At 36.1% G+C, this 25,043-nt stretch overlaps 1 protein-coding gene across 1 annotated transcript in view; it reads left to right on the top strand.

Annotated features, from left to right (window-relative positions):
- Window positions 1-25,043, top strand: part of LOC129495443 (methyl-CpG-binding domain protein 2) — a 62,377-nt gene that overhangs the window by 14,394 nt on the left and 22,940 nt on the right. The window contains exons 2-3 of the mRNA XM_055302938.1: window positions 1,081-1,240; window positions 17,820-17,957. Of these exons, the coding sequence (XP_055158913.1) occupies window positions 1,081-1,240; window positions 17,820-17,957 (298 nt within the window). The remainder of the gene's footprint in view (window positions 1-1,080; window positions 1,241-17,819; window positions 17,958-25,043) is intronic.

The following is a 25,043-nucleotide window of genomic DNA, read 5'->3' as shown; positions in this document are numbered from 1 at the left end:
TTTAGCACATTTGGCTCAGAAAACTTATTAGATAAGACAGGGGCATTTTTCCTAGAAGAATTTTCTTATAGAGCAATGCCAATGCCAGACGGCAAAAAAAAGTTTTAGGAAGGAATGGTTTAGCTTTCTGTATAATTCTGGCACTTCTATAAATTTTCAGCTTTGACAGTATTTCTTATGAGAAGTAAGTAATTCTTGATAAGCTTTCCCAAGGTCAGAGTTTGGCTAATAAAACTCATGTCAGCAGTGTATAAAAACAGTTGCAAATGTTTGCCTTAGTTTTCTCCTTTAAGTAGTTTCATTAGGGAGCCATTTAAATATTGTTGGAATTCAATATTTTTTTCTATTGTAAATATTCAGAGTTCAAATTGATAATCCGAGGAGTATACATGGATTCCAAGTATTTGTGTGTGTGTGTGTGTGTGTGTGTGTTTAATAAGGATTGTTGACTTCAGAGAGTTTTTTCTGAAATTCTAAATACTACTGACATTGTGTATATGTAATACTTATCTCCCTCCCCCCAAGCATTTCAAAAGTCAATTTGGAAATAAGTTTGTAATACTGAAGACATTTGTAGTGTGCCTATTGTGCTGTGCATGCAGTTCTTATGGGGTTTCTGTCCCAGGCTGCTGAGTGACAGGGCGGGGAGGGGGGGATAATCTGCAGTAACATCTGTTATGTACTCCAGTGGGGTACCTAGTGGAATGTAATAATTCAGTGACACATTATCTCTTTTTACAGGGAAGTTATGACATTCCTTTAAAACTTTACCGTATCTTTTGGGGCACCTGGGTGGCTCAGTGGTTGAGTGTCTGCCTTTGCCTCGGGTCATGACCCCCGGGTCCCTGCTCATTAGGCTCCCTGCAGGGAGCCTGCTTCTCCCTCTGCATCTGTCTGTCATGAACAAATAAATAAAACCTTTAAAAAAATAAAAAAAAACCTTTACCATACCTTTCAAAAAAAAAAAAGTAAAAATGTGGTGTAACAATTGGGATAGAAAGAAATGTGAAGAAAGGTTTATGTAGAGATCTAGAGGAAACATTGTTATCTTTTGTACAATGAATGTTCTCTTTCTTCTAGTCCAAGTGGTAAGAAGTTCAGAAGCAAACCTCAGTTGGCAAGGTACCTGGGAAATACTGTTGACCTCAGCAGTTTTGACTTCAGAACTGGAAAGATGATGCCTAGTAAATTACAGAAGAACAAACAGAGACTGCGGAATGATCCTCTCAATCAAAATAAGGTTGGTGAATTTACTTAGAGCATATGGATGCTATTTCAGAAGCTCTCCACAAAGCATTTTACATTGTAATTATGTCACTAGGATTTTGGCTGGCTGAATGTCCCAGTCTCTCCCCCCCACCCCCCCCAAAGCATTTGGATTTAAAAATCTGATTAATTTTCTGGTAGTTGGCAGTACTTTGCATAAGTAAATTGTGCACAGTTGAAAATAGTATTTCAGGATCTGTCTAGGCCAACACCACATTTTTGGCCCACTGGGACTGTTTACAAAAGATTTCTGTGTGATGTTACTTGCCTCATTTTTTTTTTTCTTAAAATAGCTCCCGTTGCCCAAAAAGAGGCAAAATTTTAATGTGGCAAATATCCTTACCACATAGTTTATGCTTGCCTATCAATTTTCAGGATTAGGATTTGAGAAAGGGCAGTTTTTTAAACAAGTAGCATTTGAATTATTATGCTAATTTAATTGTATTAGAGCACCCAATATCTTTACTAAGAAAGCTTCTCCCACATCCATGAGGACAACTAATCTCATATAACCATTTTGCCTCAATTTTTCTTCCTCTAAATTTCAGAGATATATGTGTATTGCCACCCTTGTCATTTCACATTGACTGTGAAAATAGTGGAGGGAAAAGTAAGGGCTTTCCTTTCCAGGGCAGATATAACCTTGATACAACCTTGCATGCCACTTGGGAGTACTGTGTTCATTTTAGGAACCCAGAGGCAGTGTGTAGGATGGGATGGGCTTTGGAACCAGGCAGGCATGATTTGATATACTGGCTCTACCACTTACTGACTGGCTCAGGCAGTCATGGGTAACTCTTTTAGCCTCGATGGTCTCAGATCTCTCATTTGTAAAACTAAGGTAATGAACTCTTTCCCTTTGCATTATTGCAAGGAGTAAATAGGAATTTATATGAAAACATCTAATAAAGTATTTGACCCATGTGAGTTCCTTTCCTTTCCCCCCTGTACCTTCCTAAGCACCAGGCTTCCTTGGTGAACAATGTTGCTTGGTGGCCACTGTACACGGACATTTTTTGACCCAAGATCTCTTCCTCTGTATCTTTTTACTTTTCCTGAAGGATATGGGTCTCTGCTTCGTATCTCTCTTTATTCAGAATTCAGCTTAATGGTTTGTTAATCATTTAATTTCCAAAAATTTGTATGGGGGTCAGAGTACATTGTTTTTTCATCTGTTGCATTGGTTACCATGCATCGATTTGTCACAGGGACAGTGTCAAATAGCTTGTTTATAGGCAGAATGGGAAGAGAAGGCTGAAATTGCTTTCTCTGTTGCTTAACAGTGGGGTTACTTTAGGTCGATAGCTATGAAGGTGTTAAGGGTAAAAGATAGTGGTGCTAGAAGGGAGCTCAGATACTGAAAGTGAGGACTTGTAGTGTGTATAGCTCTGTGATTCAGTTTAAGAAAACCTTTATTCTGGGTTCATTTTGCTTAAATATACAGAAGAAAATTAAGATTTAGTTTTCTAAAACTGCCTTTTAAAAAACTCTAACCACAACGCTGGGTACCTATCCAAAAGGCTCAAATATTTATGAAATGAATGGAATGCTTTCAAACTGCCTTATTGTTGTCAGTGTCAGAGTTAAACTACACTAAGTATAATATGAAGATATATTCCTGATAGTTATGATTCACTAAAAACCAAAAACTAATTCGTCTCTTTAGTTCGTGTGCACCTTTATGCTCTAGCTGCGCTGGACCGCCCGTCGTCCTGCACCATGGCATGTGCTTTCAAGATTCTGCTTGCTCATGTGCTGTTTCCTCTGCTTGGAATGCGCTTCCCCCCTTCCCCTCCACCTGGTGAGCTCCTCATCCAAGGCCCAGCTCCATTGTCTCCACCTCTGGGAAGCCTGCCCCTGCGTTCTCCAGGCAGAACCAGTCCCTCCTTCCATAATGCCTCCCTAGTGCTTTGCCCTTGTACCTGTTACTGTTTGTCTGCTGCAACTAGACTGTGAGCTCCACGAGGGCAAGGGACTGTGTCTGGTTTGTTTTGTTTTGTTTTGTTTTTTCTGTATAGGTAGTGTAAAACCTAGCACACGGTAGGTACTTAGTAAATGTTTGCTTCATATTTATTTGCATTAATATCCACCTCATTCCAGAATTTTATAGTGGCCATAAGTATTTATTGAATAAATTAATATTCCACACGTTATTTTGAAAGTGCCTTTCATTGTCATTGTTTTCTGAAGTTTATCTGAATTTTTTTTGGGGGGGAGGGGCCCTAGTCTTATATTTGCAGTTGATTTTATTTTAATGAACCAATCACAAAAATGGAATTTTGCAGTTTTAAAAATAAGCTCTCTTGGAGTAATGTCAACATTTAATATCTCTATAAAGCAGAACGTGTATTCGTGGCTAATTATGTATTCTATCTTTTTAAAAAATAATGTAGTATGGAGAACACTCCATTAGTAAAAGGAATGTTAGCTAGTTTTGCTGTATAGTTATAAACTTGGCTGAAGTGCATTATTGATTGTGTTGTTTTTGAGGTTTTTAAAAACCCTTGAAGGAATTTGAAATGTAATTAACAAAAATAAACTTTGAAACAGGTTAAATTGTAGTTTATAATGACTGATTATAATGAGACCTTAATACATGTTCTATATCAAAAGTGAGTTTACTGGGTATGTAATATTTCAGGTATGGTTGAGAAAATATCTTTTGAAGATCTTTGCAAAGTGGTAATTATTTTAGAATGAGCAGGTACAGTGGAGTGGGCCTTGTCTTTTGATTAATATTTGCTATTTACAGTACCTAGTCCTGCTTGTCTCAGTCTTAACCTTACCCTGAAAATCTGATCCATTCTTGATTATACCTTACTGATTTGCTACTACCATAATTATTTCTAGTTGCTACCTCCATCTTTCTAACTGATAAAGTATTTTCAAGTAGGTTACTGAAGATATTCCATTAGGTTAATGGAAAAAGACTAGACAAAGATTTGGAAGTCATCAAGTTTGAAGTAATGAGCAGCTTTCTTAAAGCTTACTCGAAGGGAGAAATTATTAGTTACATAGTCATAGAAATGTTTTAGCCAGCAGCCACCTGTGGTTGGCTGGTGAGTAATTGGAATGTGGCTAGTGAGACTGAATCACTTGATTTTTAGTTTTATTTAATTAAAGTTTAAATAGCCCCATATTTCTAGTGGCTACCGTATTGGTCAGCATTGAGAGCTATGCCTCTCCATATGTAAATAAGACAAAACCTTTGCTTTGAGAGCTAAATTTTTTTTTTTTTAATTGATTGATTCATGAGAGGCACAAAGAGAGAGGCAGAGACACAGGCAGAGGGAGAAGCAGGCTCCCTCCGGGGAGCCTGATGTGGGACTCGATCCCGGGACCTAAGGATCATGATCTGAAGCAAAGGCATACGCTCAACCACTGAGCCACCCCGGTGCCCCGAGAGCTAAATATTTAGGCATTCGTGCAGGCTTTGATCTTTTAAAGAGGGGAGATGTTCCAAGGTTTCAAAGATATGATCCTCAACATTTTAAAAATGAAGCTAATTTCTTAAAAAGGTAAGTTTCTTTAAAAAATGTAACTGGAAAGACTAGGATTGGATAAAAAAGAGTATAGTGATTCTGAGTTCAAACTATGTTTTGGGAACTCTGCTAGTTTGTTTTTGTTGCCAGCAATTCCTATTGTTTCAGTGTTTCAGGTTTGTAAACATTAAACTGAATTCCTTGTCCTAGTCCTTAACAACACTAAACATAAATCTACAAAACTCATAATATCTAAGTTCCCTAACATTAATGTAATGTATATATTTTATAAAATGCTCACAATAGGAATATGGCATGGGATAAGTTACTTTTTAGGTTGGCTTGTCAGTGCTACTAATACCTTGGAAAGACTCAGTTCTTTCATCACATTTCTCTATTCACACAGATTGGGTACATTTGGAGATAAAGAGCATCCTGTTTTCTTGAATCAATTGTAAAAGTCTGCCATTATTCATTTCTCATGAATTACTTTGGTTTATGGTATGGTATGCTATTGTGATTTTATAAACACAGCCTTGGATTCTATGTGTCTGTGACCTAGGTATGTAACCAAATGATCTAAAATGATAAAATTAAAATGATAATTTTAATTATCCTCAACAAAGTAAAAAAAAATTCCTGTAGAGAGCTAGTATGTCTTCGGGGCAATTTCTGCAGTTTGAGAACTTAAGTGAATAGGTGGTGGTGGTTTTGGTGGTAGGAATCAGGTTGACTATTAGATATAGAATGGGTGCAGTATGAAGAATGGATTTGGGAGATGACACTAGAATTAGGGATAGTGGTTGGGCTGTTGTAGTCTAGAAAAGCAATGATGGCAACTAATTCTATAGCAGGGGTTATGGAAAGGTGTGAGATTCAACTGAGAAATTAGTAGATAAGTACTGATGATTTTAGAGAGGCAGAAGTGTTCATGCCTGCTGCAGTTCTGGCTTGAGTCACTTGAGGTGAAGGTCAATAAATGCTAGGGGAGGAAGAACAAGTTTGGGGATGAAGTGAAGAAGACCGAGTTAAAATAGTTTTGTTTCTTGGAGTTCTGAAAGGATCTCTTGCTCCCCCAGGAACTCCCAGGTCATGCTTTGAGAAGTCCTTTCATTGTGGTTTGTCATAACTGTTAGGATTGCCTAACAAAGGGGCAAATAGGAGAAAAGTATCTTGTCACATTGTTAGTAGTGAATAAATGAAATAAATTAGTCTTGTGGGGAGTAAGAAGGAACTTCTTCTAGAAAGGTAATAGGAGAATCAAGAAAATGTAGTGTACTAAAAACCTAAGAAAGAAAACTTTTGTTAACTGACATGGCAAGATCAAGGAGGCTAAAGACTGTAGTATCTATTGGATTTCCAAATTAGAAGGCATCTGGTGACCTTTCATAACCAATTTTGAGGAACCAGAAGTCTTATTTAGAATGCTGAAAAGTTTCTGGGAAATGAGAAATTAGAAGCAAAATGTAGCCTGCTTATTTAAAAGTTTTAAAATTTTGATTTGTTACTATTTGATTAGGTAATTTGTACACAGGGTCAAAGTATATTCAATAAAAAAGCCTCCCTCCCTCTCCAGCCTCTCTGTTAAGGTCCTCTTCTCGAGAGGAAATTATTGTTAATCTTTTTTTTTTTTTTGTATGTCCTTCCAGAGCTTCTGTGCATTTACAACATGTACATACATATATGTGCATTTTTAACCTCTCTCCCCATAAAAATGGTTAGACTAGTCTTACAGAGCTTAAATGAGGGAGGGAGGAGAAAGGACAGTATTTAGAAGAGAATGCATTACTAAAGAACATTATCATTATTATTTTTTCCTTTGATGGATGAAAGAGGCCAATAGAGAACCAATAGAGAAGTCCGCCCGGTGTCCAGCCTGAGAGTACATTCTTCAGAAGGCCTCCAGGAACCTTTGAACTGAGTGCAGTAGTTTCTGTTATGCTTTTTTTCTGAGGAGAGAGTCTATTATCTTTATCAAATTCTCAAAGGAAAATGTAGCTGAGAAAGCTAATAACCACAGTTTAGAAGCAGGAGGGGAAGCAAGGCCTTGGCAAGATATGAGGGACCCACTTACTTGCTGTAGCTCAAATTAGGCCTTTGTTGAACAAATTAGGGATTTTTCAGTTATTGAAGATAGTATCTTAGTTGGGCTGACTTATTTCTGTCCTTGGGAGCTTGTACTAACCAGTACTAATGAACTCTGTGGTAGGATCAATTCTGATTACAAGCTCCTGATAGCGCACACTATGTGCTCTATCCAAACTGCCCTTTGGATTCTTCCTAGACTCTTTCCATCCACACTGAAAATAGTGATCTCATTCCTTCTACCAATGTTCTTGGCTTGTAGAGAAAGTAACTAAGATATTTTCCAAGGGTGCTTGCTGGTGTCCTCTTTATCAGTGTATTAAGTACTTGTTGAATGGAGTGTCTTCTTGTATCTCTCTAGTGGATATAATTAGGGTGGAGAGGGAGAGTGAGCAGATCACAGGTGATAAACTAGTATTTCTAGGCCTTCGAGTCCTTATAAGGGATTGTTGGCATCTCCCTTAAGTGTGGGCCACTGTTGAGTCTAGTTTCTGATAATTTGAAATGAAACGGACAAAAGTGGAAGTGAGCAGCAAGTACCTATAGTAGTGTGCTAATAAATGGTGATGGTCTGGATGTGTGGTGGAGAGAGGTGGGCAGTTTCTTGATCTGTTTTTTTTTTCTTGATCTGTTTTGAATGTAGAATTTACATGATTTGCTATTGATTGGGTGGGGGAAGATGACAGAAAAGAGAAGACTTAAATGTGAGACCTTAGTTTTTATTTTATTTTTTTAAATTAAAAAAAATTATTCATGAGAGACAGGCAGAAAGAGACATAGGCAGAGGCATGGGGAGCCTGATGTGGGATTCAATCCTAAGACCCTGGGATCATGCCCTAAGCAGATGCTCAATCACTTGAGCCACCCAGGTGTCCCAAGACCTTAGTTTTTAGATGAGTGGGTAGATTGGGTTACCGTTCACTGAGGTCAACCTTAGGAGAGTTCATATGGATGGATAAAATAAGTTTTGAATAAGCAAGAGGTTGAGTTGCTTATTAAACATCCAAATGGATATGTATTGTATGCAGTTAGTGTGCTAATTGAGAGATCTCAACTGGAAAGTCATCACATAGGTAGTAGTCTAAGTAATGGGACCAAAGGAGATTACCCAGGCAATAGGATCCAGAACCAAGCTCTGAAAATATTCAATAATTAGAACTAGGTTAGAGTGGAAAGAATCAGCAAAGTGGATTGATAAGGAACAGCCAGTAAGGTAGGAAAGACAAGGGAGAGGAGACTGCTTCAAAAAGAAGACTGGTTAGTTGTATTGATGCCACTGAAGGGTTGAGTGGAGGACGACTGAGAAACTTCCATGAATTTGGCAACACGAAACTAATTAATAACCTTGGTTTACATTGGTAACAGAAGCCAGATTGGATGGGGTTGAAAGTGAGTGAGAGATAAAATTAGCGTGGACAAGTCACTCAATAATTTTTTTTTGGATAGAGAAGAGAATCACTGCATGGTAGGTGAAAGAGATGCTGATTTAGACAGTCTCCCAAGTTAGACGACTTTGAAAAATTTAAGAAGAATGGGGTCTGTAGCTCAAATGGAGAAACCACAGAGGTCAAGAAAGTTAAGCACATTTGCATTATAATGATGGACGTAGAACCTGTACTGGATAGGGAGGAATGTGAAAGGGGTTAAGGCAGAGTGAGAAAATAGGACAATGAATAGGAGATAACAGCTGGGGTGAAAGAAGTGCAGAGGGCAGTTCTGAGAAAGTGCAAGGATAGGAAGTAGGAATTGGAGAGCTGGATGCTTGATTGAGATACTGGAGATGACGTAGTTACTAGTGTTGACAAGCCTGTGCCTATAATGTTAGGTGAGTGAAGGTGGGTGGACGATTAGGTGAAAGGACTCAGGATGTTGGGTGAGTTATCCATATGAATATTGAGGTCTCCCAGAATGAGGACAGGAGTTGGGATGGAAAGGAAGACTGTAAGGGAAACTAAAGTCTAGTGAATGAAGGAGGAAGGGAGGAGAGGAAGACATGAGTACAGCCAGACATGAGTTTCAAAGAACTGGTGTTTTTGAAGGATCAAAAATGGAGAAATTATTTGAGAAAAATGGGAGAAAGGAGAAAACTACCATCTCTTGGCTTTTAGATATGTAGTTGAGAGTGATAAGGAGAAAGGGGAAGTGGGAAGGGAGGGATGGAAAGAGAAAAAGCTTCATTTGAGAGAACCTTTTGAGGGGAGATAGTATCTTCAAGGGATGGCCAAGTCACTAAGTGCAGGAGCTGCAGAGAATATTCAGAGAAAATATTGAGGATGTAGGAAAGTTTGGTCAGTCATCAGGAGTTACAGTGTAAGGATTGGGGATGGGATGGGTCAAAAAAGTTTGAAAGCCACTGGACAATGGGGTAGATGAGTGGATGTAAAGAATATTACGGGGATGAGTGATGGGTGATAATGTAGGATTGGAGGGACTTAACTATTTGGTTACTACTGAGATAGGAATGTGATGTGCAGTGGTATTAATTTTGATAATTGTTAGAACAGAGTACACAGTTAAAATATTATGGTCCTGGCTGTGGGCTGTCTTTGTGACTCAGAGGAAGACCCTGGTCAGATACCTATAAGTATTCGTTGAATAGTAATAAATGGAGTAAGTCTTGGGACTGCTTCTCTTATGTTGATAATCTCAAGACAGATAATAAAGATGACTCTATTCTTTACCTAATAGTTTCGAGATGGATATTGTAGACTGTATTGAATTCTACTTTCCATCTATGTAGCACCTGTAAGTTTAAAGCAGAAAATGAGACTATTGAAGGGTAGGGTCTGCATAACAAGACTTTATGTGTAGTAGACATTTTATGCATCCATTTATCCCACAAATTTTTTAGCATATTCTATGCTCAGGTGTTATTGCAGACCCTGGGAATATAGTAAAGGAAGTTTCTGTGCTTATGGAACTTTAATTCTAGTGGCATTACAAACTAATACACAGTATAAATATTAAATGTGGTACAGTGAATTAAGTAAGGGTGATTGAGACTGATTGGGTGGCTGTTTAGGTTGAGCAATCAGTCTCTCCAAGAGGGTGATTTTTTTGGCTGACATATGAATGACAGAGTGAGCTATACAAAAACCACAGGGAAAAAGCACGCCACGTAAAGGGAATAGCTAGCCAGTGCAAGATCACTATGGCAGGATACATTTTGCCTGTAAGGGCAGTGAAGGCCACAGTGGCTGGAGTTTAGTGAGTGGGAGAGGGGTCTAGGTGAGGTCAAGGCTGTAGACAAACCTAATCACAAGGCTTGTCAAGCCAGAACAAGGAGTGGTATGGGATGCTGTTTTCAGACTCCATGTAAGGAGCAATAGGATCGCTTTGGCCGGTGTGCGGAGAATATCTTGTAGAGGTGCAGAAGTGGAAGTTGGGTGCCAGTTTCGGAGGCTGTTGTATTTATTGAGGCAGGAATGATGGTGACGTGCTTGTTTAGTGAATCAATAAAGGAAGAAAGGATAAAAGCAAAGGACTCTCATCTCAGAACCCTTTAGTATTTTGCCCAGAGTACTTCTAATTTTTTCATATGCAGAAACATACTTGATAAAGCTAACAAGTGAGGAAAAGTTATTAGCTAACAACACCATTCTACTCTTTTGGCTAATTTGACAGCGGATACAGTTGATCCTTCAACACAGGTTTGAAATGCTCAGGTCTACTTATATGCAGATTTCTTTTGATAAATACAGTGCAATACTGTAAATGTATTCTCTTATGATTTTTTAACATTTTCTTTTTTCTAGCTTATTTGTAAGAATACAGTATATAGCACATATAAACTAAAAATATGTATTAATCAGCTGTTTATGTTAACTGTAAGGCCTCCAGTCACAGTAGGCTATTAAGTTTTTGGGGAATCAAAATTATATGTGGATTTTTGACTGTGAGGCATTTAGGTGCCCCTAACTCCTGCACCATTGTTCAGGGATCATCTGTATTTAGATATTGATTGGACAAAGATTGCTAAGGGGGACCAAAAAGTAAACAGAAAAACTTTACATGTTGGCAAAAAGGCTTGCTGATGAGAATAATCTGTTCAGTATGATACTAGGTTTATCATTAGAAGTTAGTGCTTTAAATTTATCCAAGTATGAAAGATAGGCCCTTTTGAGAGGGTTGGGATTGGCTTTCATGCTAATAAGATAGATTTGGAGACACAGTTGCCTATGCTATGGCTTTGGCAAGACTTCTTTTGGATGCCTAGGTTTTTGTTGACAATCGAGGCCTATTTCACTATTATATAGGGTCCTGAAGAGTTCCCTGACATTGTAGACTGTAGGTCAGCAAAAGAAACCTATAGAAAATAATTTGTGTGACTATTTCCACAACTCTCCCAAGGATGTGTACACAGCTAGTGATAACCAGATGTAAAGGGAGATAATGAGTTCCACATAGTGGCTGTCTTAATTTGAGTAGGGCTGTTCTTAAGTACTGGGTTGAAACTCCCATTCCTATGTTTTGCCATAAGTCCTTTAATGACCCTCTACTCACTAAAGCTGCAAGAAGTTGTTTTTGAAGTAGAACTTTTCAAAACTTGTGTACAATGATGAATTTTAATCCTCCATCTCTTCATTTAACTACAAGTCTTTTTTAATGAGCTCAATGTGTAGTACACCTGTTTTTTTTTTTTAATTTTTTAAAAATATCTCATTGATCTTAAAAAAATCTTGTTTCTCAAGATTAGGATATTCCACTAAGTGGATTTTCAGTACAAAATAAAAAATCTCAGATATTTTTCTTTACTTTTTTGTGAAAGCCTATGGAGTTTGCACAACTTTGTGAATATACTAAAAAACATTGAGTTTTGCACTTAAAAATGGTGAATTTTATGGTGTGTGAATTTTACCTCAATTTTTTAAAAATCTGAAAGATTGTCAAGCACTTTTTACATTGTTGGTTTTTGATTTTGTGAAAAGGCCTTAACTATAGGCTACTGTACATATTCTAGAGCAAACCTGAAATTATTTTTTGACGATAATATTGGTTTGCTGTGAAGACGCCACTCAGTCTCCCCTCTCTGTGGACCAGGGGATGGCTTTCCTCCTGGAAAAGCTTAATAGGTTTAAGTTCCTAAATTTCAATAGCATGCTCAAAAACATGTTAATGCTCATGATAGAAATAGCTATTTATTCAGAATTTACATGCTAACATGACTATAAAATACACACCTGTTACGTTAATTGTTGTCTTCTACCCCCAGACTGTAAGCTCGGAGGCAAGGACTTTAGTGTTTTGATGATGACCGTATCCCCAGCATGTGCCTGGCACACAGTAGGCAAATTTGTTCAGGATTTGTTCAGTGATCAAAAGCTGCATTAGGCAGAAACATCACACATGCATTATCTTGTTTGATCTCTGTAAGAATCTTACGAGTGGTTATTGTTATCCTCATTTACAGATGAGGAAAGTGACCTTAGAAAAATAAAGTGCTTGCTTTTCAGATTGGGGCATGAATATCTCTTGTGGGGGTATGTACTATATGGGAAGCCAAAGAATTAAAATGATACTTGAAAGTATCCATTTTATTTGAGCATTTGGGTAGGTAGGGCAACATTTTTACACTAAAACAAACAGCTAATTTTTAAACTGCAAAATTTGCAGGAATTTTAAAAATAAAAATGGCTCCTTTTGACTCTTGTCATAGAATATGTACAATTCCGAACTGTTACTCAGCTTTATTTCAAAGCCAGGCTGGGAAAAGTGACACTTAGAATAAAAAATTAAATTCCTGCTGTTTATAACCTTACATAGTATACAATAAGGATGATTTTAAAGGAGTATTACTGTATCCTTAACTTTCATGTATACTCTTTCTTGCAGTTGATGTGAGCATGCACCTGAGATGGAGGTACAGGTTCTTTTTCCCTCAGTTCCCGTTTTACAGAAGAGCACACTTTTTGTCTGCCTTATTACCATTGTGCAAAATGTTTGAGATCTAGTTAAGGAATAATTTGAAACACTGGTATTGATGCTAAGAAAATGAATTACTTGATAATAGTCAAGTCTTTCTGCCAATATAATTATCTAAAATTTATAGAGAACTTAATGTAGATGTCGATTATTAAAAAATTTTGATGGTTCACTATGTAAATTTTGACATATAACTCAAAAGAAATTGAAAGACTGACAGTAAAACTCATTCTATTTACTCATTTATGTGAACAAGATTTCTTGGTGTTCCATCTATAAAAAATGAAGAATAGGAACAGAATTGGTACTAAATCTTGACCCATTCTAGCAGCTAGTGATACTCATCCAAGACCATGAAGTTAATTTTGAATTAAAAACTCTCTCCTTTAATATGTCTAATTTTTATTTCATTTATTAATATGTAATTTACTATTTGGGGGCAGTTACATACTACTGATGTAGTAAACCAGAAATTTATTTTTTTAAAAAATCGTGGTCACAAAAGGTTTAAAAAAAATCATGTCATGATCTATAAATGATCAATTAAAGGTTTTCAAGTTTAAAAATAGGAAATAACTTTGGGAATGGAAGTATTCAAAGAGAAAGGGAAATAAAATGTAACAGTTGAAGATTTTGTTCATGTGTAAGTGGGTATATTGATGGTGGGTATATTTAGGTTCTGTTTGATACATCTCTAAGTGGTATGTTTATTATCAAAGTGTCAGTATTTAAACTTGTAGTACGTGCATTTTTTGCAATTAAAGTTTGATGTCAGCTTTGAAATGTAGGTGAGGTATACATATTTTCAAAAGTTTTTTAGCTGCTGAGAGTGCAGAAATGTTTGAAAATCACTTGTTTATGACATACGCTCTTCGTCTACCTCTTTAATTATCCTCATTTCTTGCCTTAGTCAACTTAGGTCAACTGAAAGGTACATGATAATTAGACCACACTGGTGTTTAGTCCCTTTATGAATCACCTTCTCTAATTTTCCTTTATATGTTCTTCGCTTTTAAGGAAGGTCACTGAAAACGAAAAAGCATTTGAAATTTGCTTAATATTTGTTGTATGTCAGTGTCTTTAATTTTTTTTTCTAGATTTAATAGCAGGACACTTTGTTTTCCTTATTAATTGGTATGCTTCCTCTTCTCTGACCTGATACCTACATGATTTAATGCTTCTCTTTTCACCCAGGCTTCTAGAAATTTCAGCTCCACTTTTGATGCTCAGCTCTAGTATTGATCACTATTAATCTTTTCAAAAGGAAATATGTTTTCTCCCTGTCACTGATTCTTTGTTTTAAAAATTGATTTTTTATTGCATATTCATTCTGAGTATACATAGATCCACCTCAGATATTTATTGGAAAGAGATGAAATAAATGTCTTTTTTTTTTTAATTTAAAGATTTATTTTTGTATTCCTCCTAGCACCTAATGGGGTAGAAGAGTCTCAAAAATTGAGTTGAGTACTTCCAGCTTAATATACCTATTATTATAAAATACATTAAATTTTGATTTGAGGGATAGCCTGTATACTGAGAAGATTTATCAAGGTTGGAAACTTTTTCTTTCTAATATTAGAATGTGTGTGTTTGCCATTTTAATTGTGTGATAAAGGATATAAGATTTCTGCCCTCCTGGGACTTACATCCAAGAGGGACAGAGAAAACTTCTGCTTTACTTTTTCTGACACTGAAAGGGAAGATTACAACTACAGGAATAGTTTTAATCTTGCCCGTTAAAAAAGTGTTTCCTTTATGACTTCTAAGTTTATGGAGGATTGATAGTTATTTACAAGGACTCAGACACAACTGGGCACAACTTTGGCACTCCTCAGGTGAGAGTGCTAATACAATTTAGTGTTTTTGTGACAGTTTCTGGGAGAACCAGTTAGGCCAGTTTTTCAGATTACATGCCACTGTTTTGGAATACAAAATTAATTAGTAAAAAAATTCTCTCTTCAGAGCTTTCAAGTTAGTTAAAAGGAGAAAACAAGGAAAGTCAAAATAATCTCTTACTCCATTCCACTGAGGAATGCACTGTCTCAGACAGTGGGAATTGTGTATTTTGAATATTTTAAGCCAGCTTTTTCTTCTAATTTTTACTTATTGCACCAAAAACATAAGTTAATTAAAAAAAGGCAATCTTCCTGTTATAGCACCAATAGTTTTATATGTTTCATGCTTCCTTCCAGTCTTTGTAGATTCAGGATTCATTTAGAATAGTCCCCACTGTCTCTAGTCATCCTTTGTAACAATGAAAATCTTAGAGACTTATAGAAACCGTGGCAGTGTCCACTAATGCCATCTTGTTAATACCAGCAGAGTATATTGTTCTTTATTAAGAATGAAAACATTTAAAAACCAAAGAAAGTATGATTTAGTGATAATAATCATAACTAGTGATAGGAAAAGTTCTCTGTAAGCTTCTTTAGGATTGAATATTAAACATTTTATAATTTGAATGGCTTCACTTAGGGCCTCAGAATGGTCTAGATGTCATAAATCAGAGGTGTCCAAGCCTTCTGTGCATCACAGAATTATTAGGAGAGCTTTTTTTTTTCTTTTTCTCTTTTTAAGATTTACGTACTCATTTGAGAGAGCGCACACATGCATATGTGAGTTGTGGGAAGGGCAAAGGGAGAGAGAAGCAGAGAAGCAGACAGACTCCTTGCCGAGCGCAGAACCCTTTGTCGGCTCATTCTCAGGACTCTGAGATCATGACCTCTGCAGAAATCCAGTCAGATGCTTAGCCAACTGAGCGACCCAGGTGCCCCATCCAAGAGAGCTTTTAAAAATACACATTCTTAAGTTTCACACCTTTAAAGTGGCATCCTAAGTGGTTATTTTGTAGCCTGTCGGTCAAATTTGCTCACTTCTAAATCAAAATTTTTTGAAAATCTATAAAGGAAGCTAAATACCTGAGAAATATTGTTAGTCTTATTTAAGGCGAATATGTCCCTGGCTTCTTGGCTGACTCCGTTGGAAGAGCAGATGGTTCTTCATCTTGGGGTTGTGGGTTCGAGCCCCATGTTAGCTGTAGAGATTATGAAAAGCAAACAAACAAGATGAATCTATCTCCTAAAGGTGAGCGCGTACATTCGGAGAAAAGTGAGTGAGATAAAGGAACGTCAAGCATGCCCAATACATACAGAAAAGAAGGGATGTGGGGAGGGGACACATAATGTGTCCAAGTAATACCATGATTGTGCTAGTTGTCAGTTTGATTTATTCTGTTGCTTACCTTTCTTGCATTGATAAAACATTCTTTAAGCAGAGGTCATAAGCTCAACACCTCAGGCTTAGCCGGGTAATGCAAACTGAGTTGTTGAGGAGTTTTGCTAAAGGGGAACCCTTGTGAGCAGATATTACTAATTAATTATGGCCTGTTGTAGCCAAATCAAGTCCAGTATTTCTAGATCTTTGAGTTTTTAAGCTAGAATCTGGATTTTATGTGAAATCTCCAGATCTTGTAGATGTTCACTTATTTTAATACACTAAAAACAACAAATTACACCTATGGGTTAAACTTGGTTCTTCTGCAACCAGTTTGCAATCTTTGTTGTAGAGTAGTGGTTCTCCAGGTGGTCCCTGGATCAGTAGCATCAGCATTGTGTGCAAGCTTAATAGAAATGCAAGTTCCCAGGCCTCACCTCGTCTCTCCTGAATCAGAATCTCTAGGGCTGAGGCCCAGGAATCATGTTTTAATAAATTCTCTGGGTGGTAGGGATGTGTGCTGAAGTTTGAGAACCATTCTTTTGGAGCCTGGAAGTTGATAGTACAATTTTTATCTGGGGATAGTTGTAAAGACAAAAGTTCATTGAATATCCTGTAGATTTATCAAGCGTATTTATCAAAAATACCAGATGTCTATTGTTTCAGATACAGATGTCTGTTTATGTATATATATTTTTGCCAGAATCAGAAATATACAATGATTAAATCACATTTTGGTTTTTTTTTTCTTCTCCTTCCTTGCCCCTCTGTTCCTCCATTGCAAATGAACTTAATAGTAACTCTGCCACATTTTGACTTTACTAGAACACATCTTAGATTTTATTTACTGGTTGATTAAAATATATGTTTGTTGCTAAATTGAGTTCTATTTTTTAGAACTTCCATTTCTAATTATCTTTTTATATGAGAGTGAAGTTTAACTTATATGGTTTTATGTAAACCTAGCCTCCTAGTAGCTGACCAGGTTATTCACATTTTAAAGGCCAAGTATACCATATTTTCCTCCATTCTCAAGTGTTGAGATGATTGCTGTCCTGATGATTGTTCTGAAAATGCTCCTTTTTGTGTTACCCACAAGCACAATTCGTTCATTTAAAAGTCCTGAATATCTTGCTAATCAAATTAATCATGAATTATGTATAGATAATTTCCTTACATTTTAAAATACACAGAAAGCTTTTTATAAAAAAAATAAAGCTTTTTATGATAGGAAAACTTCATGTATGTCTTGTATAATGAAGTGCTAAAAGTGTCCTTTCGAGTATTTATAATACTGAGATTGAGAAGTTTGGTATAATATGATTTAAAGTAATGGATAATGGTATTTCTCTGGCTTATTTCACTTAGCATAATCTCTAGCTCCATCTATGTGATTTTGCTCATATGTGGAATTTAAGAAACAAAACAGAGGTGCCTGCCTGGCTCAGTCAGAGGAGCATGTGACTCTTGATCTCACGGTCATGAGTTTGAGCCCCACATTGGGTGTAGAGATTATTTAAATAAGTAAACTTAAAAATCAAAGGGGGAAAAAAAGAGACAAACCAAGAAACAGACTAATTATAGAGAGAACTGATGGTCACCAGAGGGGAGGGGGTTTGGGCATGGGTTAAATAGATGATGGGGATGAAGCAGTGCACTAGTGATGAACACTGGGTAATGTATGGAAATGTTGAATCACTGTGTTGTACACCTGAAACTAATACTACACTGTATGTTAACTAACTGGAATTTAAATAAAAACTTAAAAGTAATGGATGATTAATAAAAAATTCACCAAATTATATTTATATGTAATATCTATTAATGAAAACATGCTTATATCCACAGGGTAAACCAGACTTGAATACAACATTGCCAATTAGACAAACCGCATCAATTTTCAAACAACCAGTAACCAAAGTCACAAATCATCCTAGTAATAAAGTGAAATCAGACCCACAACGAATGAATGAGCAGCCACGTCAGGTAAGGATCTAATTGGTTCTCCAATCCTATTTGTCAGTAAATTCTGGTATTTTTACTAGACATAGTTCAAGTAAACTGGTTAAAATGGAAAATATTTGGAAAGAAAATTGTTTTATGTTCTAGGCTATTACATGAATGCTGGAGAATAATATTTAGGTAAAATGTTTTAAGAAAAAAGTTACTAAAATGAATCTAAATATTATGGACTACATTTTTATGCTTTTGTGTGGTAATGTACATCAGATTTGCTTTTGCTAATCTTAGTTTTTTAAGATTATCTTTCCAGGGGATAATATTTCCAAAGGGGATGAAGCATGCAGTTTGTGTTGCCTAGTTTAAAAATATTTTCTATTACATAGAAATTACTTTTTGTTCTGATTTCTTATTATATGAAAGCCGTCCCTCCCCTTTTGAAAAACAGAATTAAATAAACTTTGTCAATATGGTATATTGTCCTGTGACTTCCATTTTTGCAGAAATTGAGTTTATATTTCTCTTTCTTATTGCTTCAAGCTGTATTACACCAGAATCTGTTCTTAGAAAAAAGTATTATCTGAGAGGCCTCCCTACTGCTTAATAATGTCACATAGCCCGGGGAGGGAGACTTGACAAAATGCTTACCTTTCCAAATAACCTTGCTTATTCACTCCCTAATTGTGGTCAAAAAGTTTAGGTACTTCGGAAATTTTTAGTAGCAATTGGGGTGAGGGAGTGGAGGGAGAAACATCTGTGCATATTTTTTCTCTCCTTTCTCTGCCTCCTCCCACTTACAGAGTAGAAATGCTGATTTACCTACGACGGTTATCTTTTGCTCTCGTATTCCCCATTTAGATGCCTCACTCCACCTTTTCATTTGAATTTTGTTTTTCACTAGTCCCTCAAGTGTCTCATCTCCAGACTTCATAAAGGATTGAGCCAAAACTTTCAGACAGTTGCTCTAGAAGAAACTACATAAAGAAATTCAGTTCCCACATCCTCTGTAGTGTTTTTTCCTCTTCAGGTGAGCCAGGAAAACAGAAGATATTTGGAGCCACATTGGATCAGCATCTTGCTATAGATGTCTCAAGATTTGAAGTTCTAAACTTGCTTTACTGTTGGTCCCCAAGAGATTCAACAGGGGCCATGTAAGTGTATCACATCCAATATAAAAGATGCGTACCTGCATGTGCCTTTAGGCTCTTGTCACCACCTAGGTTTTCTCTGGGCCATTCAGCTTTCTGTACCAGGCTTTCCCCTTCTGTTTTACTACTGTACCCAGGGATAGTCACCAAACCGCTGGTGGTTTTAGTATATTCATTACAACAGGGAAGGAATTCCGCCATTCTGACCTCTGCCCGCCTTGGTAAAGCCATTCCCTGATTGTATTCTCTCTTAGATACTGTCTAAAGTCTTGAACATCTTGTCCTTTGGCTTTTTGGTGATTTTAAAATCATTTCCTTGTACAGATTTTTATCAGTTGAAATTTTCAAAGCATGTAATTGGGTAAGACAGTTTGCCTCAAAAAAGCCCAAAAGATAAAGTGGAATAACTAGTAATAATAGTTCCATACTGGAAACTGGAGTTGTCTTATTGAGAATAGGTAGTAGATGGATTTTATCCTCATCTTTTCTTTGCCAAATCATTCTCAATATAGTCTATAAACGCACATATTTTACAGGCCAATTGAGTAGCAGATTATGGTGATTTAAACAGTAACTTAATTGTTTTCTGTACCTAAGTTCAGTTACGGATTTTAACAACTGCACTAACTGTATTTGCTGGGTATTTACCTGGCTCTAGAGAACAGTGGTAACAGAGTTTTAAAGCTGAAGTAATCAGATCAGGTGTTCCTTATTCACTGATACATTGAGTCGTTTTACATTTTCCTTCTTTTATTAAAGTTTGTGGCATTGTTCTCAGATGAAAAGAGCATGTCAGAAAAGCTAAATCCCTCCCCTCCCCACCCGCACCAAATCTTATGTCATTTTAACCCAGATCTTTTGAGGATTTTATCTTCCTTTTAGCTTGCATAGACAGGAAGTGTTAAAATTATTTAGGAGGTCAGCGCTCCAAAAGTTTGAACTGTTTTCCCCTTTATCCTCATGTCACCTGACAGTTTTTGCTGTTTTTGATTATACCAAGGCATTAGTTGTCTTTCCCCTATCTTTACCTTCAACATAAGAATTGAGGTAATATTTGGCTTCTGTCTCACTAATAGGATTTCAAAATAAAGGACAGGGCATTGGCCAACTATAGGAAAATAGCAGAGACAACTTTTATACTACTGTTTTAAAAAAACAATCTGTCATTCTGATTATTCCAGTATAGGTTCAGGTTTCTAAGTAAAGGAAAGATGTTGATTTAAATTACATTTTGACAGATGTGTGCTAATCAACTGTTGTTGTTGAGGAGATAGTTGACCAAAAAAATAGACAAAAATAATTCTTCCAACTGTGCTTTTACACAGCCTCGTTGAACTAGATTGGCAGTATAAATTGCCAGATATTCCATTTGGAGAAGTTATTTTGATCATTCAGTAAAAAAACTAGACAAAGAGGTTTCTATTTTTGAGACTCCTGTAGATATAAATGTTTTTATTTCTTAACCATGTCACAGTCTTTTAAGAAGGCATTCAAACTAGTGGTATTATAATTCGTTTTAGAGGGTTGAATTTTGAGACCTAGAACTAGGATTAGATTTTTGGATTTTTAATAGGTTCTACCTTGAATAGGTTAGGTTGAAGTGAAGCTATCATAGAAATTAATAATTCTGTCATATATAACAAACATCCTATGCCTGCGTCATTATATGGCAGTCTGATTTGAATTTACAGAGTAGATGATGTATAAATTTCTAATGTATTGATTACTTGAAAAATGCCTTAACTTTAAAATTGCAAATTAGGGCATGTAATCAAAAGTGCAGTAAACAGAATTCAGCAGTGATTTCTGCCTATAATTAAAGCCATATGGTAGAGATGGAATTTGTAAAACCTTCTGATAGGGTGAATAGCTAGATATTTATATATATACTCTCAGTATATTTGATAAGTGCTTATCTTTTCATTAGATTAAAAAGAAATCTGGAGTGGGGTGAAGCGAACTCTACCAACTATGAGACTATTATCCCAAACTGTAAGATCATGTCCAAAAATCTTTTTAACCTAATTGATTTATGATTTTGCTGTTAAGGTGTCTTTCCTAGCTTTCTTCCTTCAATATTTGAAGAACTCACATTTCTGTTTCATTCTTACGTCCTTGATGCTGTCATCTTTGACACTTTCTGGTCTCTTGCTTTTTCTTTTATCCTCAATTCAAAGAAACTTCCATCTTTGAGCCATTAATACTTCCTTCTAATTATTATGTTATAGGGTGCTAATAGGCTGTAGGTGTTTTTAATAGTCTTTGAGAATTAATTACATTCCTTACAGAATATTCAAATTTTTTTAACTGAAAAATAAATATTTGAAAATCAGCAAAGTGGATTTAAATGTTCTATTTAATCTTAGATTTTTTTCTTTTATTTGCTTATTCTTCTCTCAAAAGATACGAAACTTTACTTTCTTCTAGCAGTCAGCCTTTTTTTTTTTTAGACTGATTTTTTCCCCAGCTTTATTGAGATATAATTGACATATAACATTGTATCAGTTGAAGGTCTACAGTGTAATGGTGATTTGAAACACATATACATTGCAAAATGATAATGTAGGTTAGATAACATGGCCATCACTTCCTATAATTGTGGTGGTGGGGTGGTGGTGGTGATGGTGAGAACGTTTAAGATCTCTCTTAGCAACTTTCGAGTATACAATACAGTATTGTTAACTGTATTCATTCACCATGCTGTGCATCAGGTCCCCAGAACTTACTCATCTTATAACTGGAAGTTTATACCCTTTGACCATCACCACTCCGTCCACCCCCACCCCTGGCCACCACCAGTCTTCTCTTTGATTCTATGAGTTCAGTTTTTTTAGATTCCACATATAAAGTAAGATCATGTAGTATTTGTCTTTCTCTGCTTGACTTATTTCACTTAGCATAATGCCTTCAGGATTCATCTATGTTGTTATAAATGGCAGGATTTCCTTCTTTTTTTATGGCTGGTAATATTTCTTTAACCATTCATCTGTTGGTAGATACTTAGGTGGTTTCCATGCTTTGGCTATTGTGAATAATATTGCAGTGAACATGGTGGTGCAGATACCTCTTTAAGACAGGAATTTCATTTCCTTTGGATACGTACTTAGAAGTGGGATTGCTGGATCAAATGAGAGTTCTATTTTTAATTTCTTGAGAAACCCCCACACTGTTTTCCATAGCAGCTGTACCAATTTACATTCCTACCAACATTGCATGAGGGTTCCCTTTTCCCCACATTGTTGCTAGCTCTATCTCTTGTCTTTTTGATAGTAACCAAGAGTGAATATTTTAAAATGTTAGAAGAAACTTTCAAAATGAAATTAAATTTTAAAAACATGTGTACTCTAAATGTCTGAAGACCTTATATATGAAAGTTTGTAAAATCTTTCAGTATTTAATTACTTTCACCCATAAGATTACTCTTCATTCTAGATATTCTAACAGCATTTACCTTTTCCTAACCTTAGCGGGTTATTTCTAGTATAGTCTTATTTTAATGTTCTTATGATTGAGAAAAAGATAAGCTAAAGCATAGAGTTCCATGGAAGATATTATATTCCTTTTCTCTAGCTAGAAAAACTGGCTGCCTGGGCAGAGGAAATAGGTGACATGTTGTCCTCTACTAACTTTAAAAATATTATTCTGGGTGATGGAGGAAAGATGCCATGTACAAAGGGTCATATAAATACTACAGACCAGTGCTGTAGGTGTTCCAGGGAGTGGTTTTACTGTGGCTGGGACGGTTGGGGAAATCTTGAGAAAAGATAAAGGACATATGCTGGACTTTGCAGATTGAGTGGGATTTAGAAAATCAGATGGGAGGGCGAGGACATTCCAGTTAGGGAAAGTAGTAGTGTTAGCAAAGCTGTTATAATGGGAATGAACAAGGAATGAGAGGATAAATTTGGAGATCAGGGTTTTCATGGGAAGGAGTGGGAATTGAGAATGTTATAATGGGTTTCCTTAAATGTCAATCTTTACAAGTTTTAAAACTGTTATCATTTGCTATAAGAGAAAGAAATTTGGGATAGATAAAAGAAAAAAATTCTCATTCCTTTTTTATAATGCAATTACAATAGTGTTTTAGCATTTTTAAATATTCTTTCAATATTTTAATGCAACTTTTGATAACATGGTCATAGAATATATGTATATACATACTTTAATATGTACACATGCCATTATATTATATACATTTATCCATGTTTTATATAGTTTATGTGCTATGATTTTATAATTCATTTATATTGCTCCAACAATTGTGTGTTATGCTAGCATCTAATTTACTTGACTATTAACTTAGTGTTATTTTCAGTTTTTCACTATTATAGGTAGTACTCCAGTGAGTCTCTTTATAAGTTCCTTCCTATATTTTACATTGTTTCATCAGACTCTAGTCTGATTTTATTTTATTTCCAGAAATACAATTAGTGTGAATATTTACGATTTTTGATACATATTGGCAAATTGATTGCCAAAGGGTTACACCACTTTAAAAGTCTATGGAAAAATTATGTGCATTCCAGTTTAGCTTACCTTTATTGCCATTGAGTATTAACTCAATATATAAAAATGGTTTTTCATTTAAAATTTGCATTTATTTGAATACTACTGTAGTTGAACAAACTAAAACATGTGTTTAACTTTGCAAATGAGAAATGTTTAGAGGTATTTGAATAAGGGACTAAGTAGCTTTTTTATTACCCCTCTTAACCGAATGTGAACATACCTCCCTGTGGCCTAAAGCTAATTCAAACATCTGTGCTCCCCAGATGCATTCCCTCCTACCTTCTCAGAGATCTCGCCCAATGGATTATGTCCACTACATTTCACCGTTGTCTTCTCTCTCTAAACAGCCTCTTCCCCAATTCTTTTCCTTTTACAATCAAACTTCTTAGACTTTGTAGGTGTGTATTTAATATCCACCTTATCTTTTAGGGTTTTTTTTAAGATTTTATTTATTTGTTCATGAGAGAGAGAGAGAGAGAGAGAGAGAGAGAGAGAGAGGCAGAGACACAGTTAGAGGGAGAAGCAGGTTCCATGCAGGGAGCCCGACGTGGGACTCAGTCCCGGGTCTCCAGGATCACGCCCTGGGCTGAAGGCGGCGCTAAACCACCGAGCCACCCAGGCTGCCCTCTTAGTTTTTATATCTCTGAAATACCACTTTTGTTTCCGCTCTGCCATTTGAATGACTCTCATCATGAAGATTGCTGATGATCCTTATTACATTGGATGGATAAATTTCAGTCCTTAAATTGCACTACATGACCTGCTTTAGCATTGGGAACTGTGGCTACTCCTGGATTCTGAAATACTCTTTTATTCTGTGACACTGTACTTTATTGCTTTTCCTCCTTCCTTGTTTTTTTCCTGATTCCCTTTCTTAGTTTCCTTTTGCTCTCTCCATCTTTTAGAATTGTGAGATTTCCCAGGGAATACAGTGCATTCTTCTCTGTATCTGTATGGAGGACTTCATTCATTCTCACGGCTTCATTTATCATCTAAATGTTAATGATTTCCAAATTTACGTCTTTATCCTAAGCTTCAGTTGTTTGTATCAATCCACCTACTAACATTGTTTGCTTGGAAGTCTTACCAGCACTTCTAATTTATCTTATAGTCTCCTTCATCATCCTATCAAACCGGCCTGTTCTATGTGCTTTTTCCCAGTGAAATTCCCACTGACTCAGCATTATCCTAGACTCTTCCTATCATTTACTCGAAACATGTAATTAGCTAACAAATCCCATTGACTCTGCCTCTTTAAATACTCACTTGCTGTATCTCCTCCATACCAGGTAAATGTCATTTCATCTCATCTCTCTGCTTCCTGTCTTATTCTCTTCAATTCTTTCTTCATTTTGCATCCAGAAACTCCATCTGACATGAAGATCTGATAGTTCTATTCTTCTGAAAATGTTTCAATGATTCCTGTTAAATTTTAAGGGAAAAAAAACCCCAAACA

Source organism: Nyctereutes procyonoides, unplaced genomic scaffold, assembly GCF_905146905.1.
Source record: "Nyctereutes procyonoides isolate TBG_1078 unplaced genomic scaffold, NYPRO_anot_genome, whole genome shotgun sequence".
In the NCBI taxonomy this organism is placed as follows: Eukaryota; Metazoa; Chordata; class Mammalia; order Carnivora; family Canidae; genus Nyctereutes; species Nyctereutes procyonoides.
This window is presented reverse-complemented; position numbering and strand designations above follow the sequence as displayed.